Source organism: Dasypus novemcinctus, chromosome 15 (assembly GCF_030445035.2).
Source record: "Dasypus novemcinctus isolate mDasNov1 chromosome 15, mDasNov1.1.hap2, whole genome shotgun sequence".
Taxonomy (NCBI): Eukaryota; Metazoa; Chordata; class Mammalia; order Cingulata; family Dasypodidae; genus Dasypus; species Dasypus novemcinctus.
Window position 1 is genome coordinate 19219513 of NC_080687.1, and position 6000 is coordinate 19225512.

Genomic DNA, 6000 nt, shown 5'->3' on the forward strand with positions numbered 1-6000 from the left:
AGGGTATATGGTAATGTCTATATATACTCATAGTGGAAACAAAAACAACAGCTGGGGGGGTACTGGGCTCCTGGCCGGGGGGTCACTGTTGTGGGCCCTGGGAGAGCAGCGGCAATCCTCCAGGTGCAACGGCAAGAACCAGGAAGGAAGGAGGGCCCAACAGTGGGCTCGTGATACTAATGGTTACACTTTTGAGCCTATACACCTGCAATAAGAACAAGGCCTAGAGTAGCATTGTGCCTGGGGGTTTCCTCCTGACAGCCTGCATGTTACTCAAATGTGGCCACTCTCACAGCCAAACTCAGCGTGTAGATGCGATGCATTCCCCCCAGCGTGGGACATGACACCCGGGGATGAGCCTCCCTGGCACCGAGGGATCACTACCACATACCAGCTGAAGAAGCAACTAGAAAATGACCTTGAATTAAAGATTCAATGTGGAACAGCAGAATATACCTGTCTACATATAATGACATGACTTCGGGAAGCTGTTTGACCTAATGTAAGGGGGAAATGGAAAGGAGAAATGAGATTATAAGGCTGTGAGTCTCTAAAAAAGAGTCTGGAGGTTGTCAGAAGGAATACCCCTATGTACAACTGAACAGAGTCTAAGAGACAGATAAGGTAGATACAACCCCAGGTATTGGTTCTTTTGAGGGATAAAGAGACCCACGGGTTCTATGGTCATGGCAGAAGGGGTTCACTGCCATGACAGATAGCCCTTCTTTGGAGCTGGTGTTTCTGCATGATGGAATTGGACTCAGAGGGGATCTCTTTTCACAAGACTTGCATGCTACTTTATTGGAATTGTAGTCGGTGCTGGGTTTAAGATATATGTAGGGGATTCGAATCTCTGGACTGATAATATGACACCCAGGCCCAGAGCCTCAACAGACTTCAGCTCCTACACTTTGATTTATTGGACTTACTCCACTCAGCTAACATGGAGTTGAAGAAGATCAACCACCACAACATGGAGCCTAGAGTGTCTACAACTGGAAGCGGGAGGAGTGCATCCAGTACCCATATGGAATCTAAGCCGTCACTTGACATAGATGTGCAATGGACACAACCAATCCAATGTCCACAGAGAAAATGTGGAATGGGTGTGAGAACGGTAGCCATGGTGGCTGCTGGGTGTGGGGAACGGGAGGAAGAGATGAGATGTGGAGGCGTTTTCAGGACGTGGAGTTGTCCTGGATAGTGCTTCACGGACAATTACGGGACATTATAGATCCCCCAGGGCCCACTGGATGGAACGTGAGAGAGTCTGGGCTATGATGTGGACCATTGACTATGGGGTGCAGTGATGCTCAGAGATGAACTTACCAGGTGCAATGGATGTGTCATGATGATGGGAGAGAGTGTTGCTGTGGGGGGAGTGGGCGGCGGGGGCGGTGGGTTTGAATGGGACCTCATATTTTTCATAATGTAATTTTTAAAATAAATAAATAATTAATTAAAAAAAATAAAATAAAAATAAAAACTCTTCTTGATAATTTGGAATTAGGGGGACCAACTTCTTGCCCCATCTGACAGTCTTGTCATCAATTTTACCACATAATGTTAGTGTCCAAAAGCTGTTAGGAGTGGAACAATGTCAGCCATTTTCTATTGCTCCCATATGATCACACGATTAACATAATCTTTCATCTGTGGTTTCTTGACAGGAATCTTTTTAAACTCTTACTGATTTTCCAAGGGTTAGTATGGTTAAAACAACAATAATTCAACTGACAAGTTCACTTTATCAGTCCCTCCACATTAAGTGTAGCAGGCATACACTGCCTCTTCTCCCTCAGAATTCACCTCACACCATTCAAGGCTGAGGAGCCGGAGAGAACTGCTTAAAGTATTTCCTTTTCTTTTAGAAACAAAGTGGAAAAATAACACTGCATTCATCTTCTAAAACTTTTGTAACAACCAACCACAAACTTAGTGGCTTCAAACAACACAAAGTCATTATCTTACATTTCTGGAGGTCAGAAGTCTGACATAGATCTCACCTGGCAGAAATCAGGGTATCGGCAGAGCCACGTTCCTCCTGGAGGCTCTAGGGGAGAAGCAGCACCACAGCCTTTCCAGCGTCCTTGGCTCCTGCCCTCTACCTCCATCTTAACATCTCACATCATTTCACCTGGACCTCTTCTACCTCCTCTTCCACTTTTAAGGACCCCTGTGATGACAATGGGCCTGGATAATCCAGGATACTCTCCCTATTTTCTGTCATCTGATTAGCAGCTGCAACCTAAATTCCCCTTTGCCAAGTACCATAACATGGTCACAGGTTCCAGGGATTAACTACACTGGTCTGCCTACCACTAATGCAAACAGAAGCTTCCATGCCTTGGACCTCCCACTTCTGTGGGGCTGGAATGGTCCGTGGCCCCCCAGCCCCTCACAGCAGACCCCAGAGTTCAGAGCCTGCTCAGCCACACTCACAATGATTCCTGGGTAATAGCTGCCCACGGCCACATTCTCAGTTCTGGTCGTTGCGGCAAGACCTATGGTCAGTATGAGGAACGACACGGCGAGTAGAGAGACTGCAAACCAAAGGGAAGTCTTCTTTCGTTGGGCAAACTCTTCTGTGAGGAGACCAAACGAGATCAGTTAAAAAGACAACGTGAGCTCTGAGACAGGTGTTTGAGCAAATGTCAGGGACACATTGAACGACAACGGTTTTTCTTTCCCAACACCGCCAGTCCTTGACTGCCTCTCTGTCTTTGCTCAGAGGGTCCCAGGAGCCTGGGATATACTTCCTCTCCACGTTCTGAAGAAATTTGCCTCAGCCTTAACTGCTCACCTTAAATGTCGCAGAAACCTGGGAGTCACCACCCCCCACCCCACCATATAAAACTAACTGCCACGTTCTCTGACTTTATCTCCTAAACAACACTCAAATCAATGTTTGTCTTCAGTGCGCAGACAACCCCTCGTCCAAGTGCCATCTTCCTGCTCTGGTCAAAAGCCTCCTCTCACCCCTGCTCCCCTCCAGTCCCCTCCACACTGAAACCACAGGGGCTTCTAAGCCTTCACTGGTTTCTCTAACATTTATTGTATGCCTCTCCAACTTCCAGTCCCTCTTCCTGCTTCCTAATGGCCGCCATGTTTTCCTTTGACAAGCCATCTCTCCCTGACTCTGTGGTAGCCCCGCAGATTGTGTGAGGTTGTCCCAGCAGCAGTATTCAAAATCCAGTACAGGTACCAGCAATCTGAGCACATGCCAAGGCTGCAGGAGGGTCACAGGGCCCCTGCTGGAGCCTTTAGTGGCTGAATGGTGGAAAGGAGGCCCATCTGGAGTGTCCCAGGGTAGGGTGTGATGGAGGAAGGCACTTGGGGGCTTAGGAAAATAGAACAATTAGTGCTGACATTTTAATCACTGAGGGGGAACATCAGCCCTGAGTTGGCCCCTGGCCCGTCCCAGCTCCAGGGGCCCTGGAGACCAGTCAGCAGCATTTCAAATCCTTCTCGACAGTGATTGGCTCAGGGATGGGCATCAACACTCACTGAACTATCCCCACTTAGAGAGGGGAGGCTAAGAAGTAAACCCAGGTAGTCAACCTCGCCCAAAGCCAAGCTCCTAACCATTAGGCCACACAGTATCCCATGAGGACACACAATAAACTGGATGACAGAATTGGCACAGGTCCAGCTTTTAAAGTGAGTTTCAGATGATGGCATTAGGCCTGGAATTAGCATAGTGTTGCAATTCTTTTGACCACAAAAGATAAACCAAGAATCCAGGGTCTTGTTTTGAAAATAATTTTATCACATTAGAAATTCATGTGGCAAGCACCTAATCATCTGAAATAAGATCAAATGTCTAGTGCTTTTACTTCAGATGATGGTCAGGGCAGCACTGGAATACCCACAAGGTGAGCTTCTTCTCCCGGCTCAGAACTCGGGAACCTTCTCAGCTGCTCGGGCTGCACTGATTCTTGGGCTGTTCTTGGATACAGCCACATCTGTTTGCCCTCAGTGAGGAAGCAAGAGGCTAAACCCCCCACACTGCCCAGGCAGAAGAATGGGTTCATTTAATCACCAGCTGTGGGAACAACAGTCAGGGAGGCAAAGTGACAGTCCCAGCTACAACAGCCCAAGTTAGAATTTCTAACTCAGCCATCAGTTTTTTTTTTTTCTCATTTTACACATAACACATGCCCAAGAGGAGAACACAGGAAAGCGTAATGTCGCACATACCCATTACCCTACCCCCAGCTACAATTGTTTTGTAGTTTTAATAAGTTTTGGTATTATTTTTTTAAAGTTTAATATCTTTGTCCAAAAAAAAAAAATTAAGTCAAAATGCTATTTTTTAAACCATCAAGTCATCCTACTATAACGGCTGGCCCTAATAAGATAATTCATTTCCTGGAGGAAGAAAACACAAGTAAATTAAGTTTAGTCATAGAGGATTTTAACTTAGAGAATGGGGAACAGAGAATTGTTCCTTTTAGGGAGAAGCCAGATTTCCTGACCGTTATTTAACAGACAACTTTAAATGATCTGTATTTTTAAAGAATCCAAGGATACTCCAAACAAGGTTCTGAGATAAAACACCCGCAGTTTTAGATCTGCCTATTTCAGGAATAGCAACAGAGCCTCACTAGCCAAATCAGGCCACTCCTCACTCCAGCTGGCAAAGCATCACTTACCATGGAACCATTATTTTTCTTGTCAAAATCTCCTCTGATACGGCAACCCTCTATTTTATGCATGGTTTTTCTGTAAACCACAACTTTTGTAATTAAAAAAAAAAATCTCCCCTGCACTCTCCCCTTCGGGAAAGCAAGCCAGGATTGATTGTCCGGCCCTGATAACTTCCCAGGTGGAAAGTCAAACCTCAGCGCCCCAGCGGGCAGCAGGTGTCCTGTTCTCCCATCCCCCGGCTGGCTGCAAGGTTGCAGCAGGATTGAGGCGGGGAATTGTTCAACAGAGATTCGGCTAATTTATGCGGGAGAATCCTGCGCTTTTGTGTCTTCCGAGCAGGAAGAAGTTACCCATTAGTCGAAAAAGACTTTTCCTAGCAAGATTTTGGGGAGCGAAATAGGATAGGAGATGGAAGAGGAGTGTGCAGTTGGGTAGCCAAATTTATAAGCAGCGCGGTCTATTCTCAGGAATAAAAGCCGGGAAAGACGCGCAGGGAGGACAGACACAAAGTTTGAAAGAGACAGACTGAAAAAAAGACAGGGGGCAGAGGTGGAGAGAGAGAGAAGTGAGAACAGCCATGTCGCCTCTACCAGTGGGGCGGGTCCCAAAGCTAAAGCTCAGCCGCGGCGGGAAGGAAGCCGGGCCCGCAGCCCCGACGGTCTTCCCCGCACCGTCCCCGCGGGGCCCCGGGCGCCCCCCTCCCCCTGCCGCTCGGCGGAGGCCGGGGAGCCGCGACCCGGCTCGGGCGCTGCCCCGGGCAGGAATGCCGGTTACCTGCGGCCTCCAGCAGCACCAGGGGCCCCGGCCCGGGCAGCGCGGGCGGCTGCATCCTCCGCGGGGCCCGGGGGCGGCAGCGGCCGGCGGGGGCGCCGGGCGGAGCGCGGAGCCGGGGCGCGGCGGCCCGAGCGCGGAGGGCGCTCCCCGCGCAGCGCTGACGAGGGGCAGCCTCCCGCCCGCACCGCCCCTCGGGCCGCCGCGCTCCTGGAAGCAGAAGGTGCGGGAAGGGAACGCCGCGAGGGGGCGCTGGGAGCGGCGGCCGGACGCCCCGGGTGGCTCTGTGCGCAAAGCCCTCGATTTCCTCCCCGGGCAGAGCCCGGCCGGGCCGAGGGCGCTTGGCGGGCTGAGAGCGACGGCGAGCAGGGCCCCGGCCCGCAGCGCCTGTCCCCACTGCTGGGTGGGTTACGGGGAGCTTGTCTTCCCGCCCGCGGCGACGCTCCTTGGGGCCGCGACGCCACCCCTGCGTTCCTGTTTTCAGACGGTAGCTCAGAGTTGAAACTCAGTTTATGCTGAATGAGAACTGAGACTAACAGTGCTGCCTCTGCCAGCGCGAGGTTCCCAAAGCTAAAGCTC

General features: G+C 50.3%; 1 protein-coding gene across 1 annotated transcript in view; it reads right to left on the reverse strand.

Annotated features, from left to right (window-relative positions):
- TMEM255B (transmembrane protein 255B) overlaps positions 1–5004 on the reverse strand; it is a 99454-nt gene extending 94450 nt beyond the window's left edge. Inside the window, exons 1-2 of the mRNA XM_071208119.1 lie at positions 5001–5004; positions 2443–2585 (exon numbers count right to left, since the gene is read on the reverse strand). Of these exons, the coding sequence (XP_071064220.1) occupies positions 2443–2585; positions 5001–5004 (147 nt within the window). The remainder of the gene's footprint in view (positions 1–2442; positions 2586–5000) is intronic.
- Between the last annotated feature and the right edge of the window lie 996 nt (positions 5005–6000).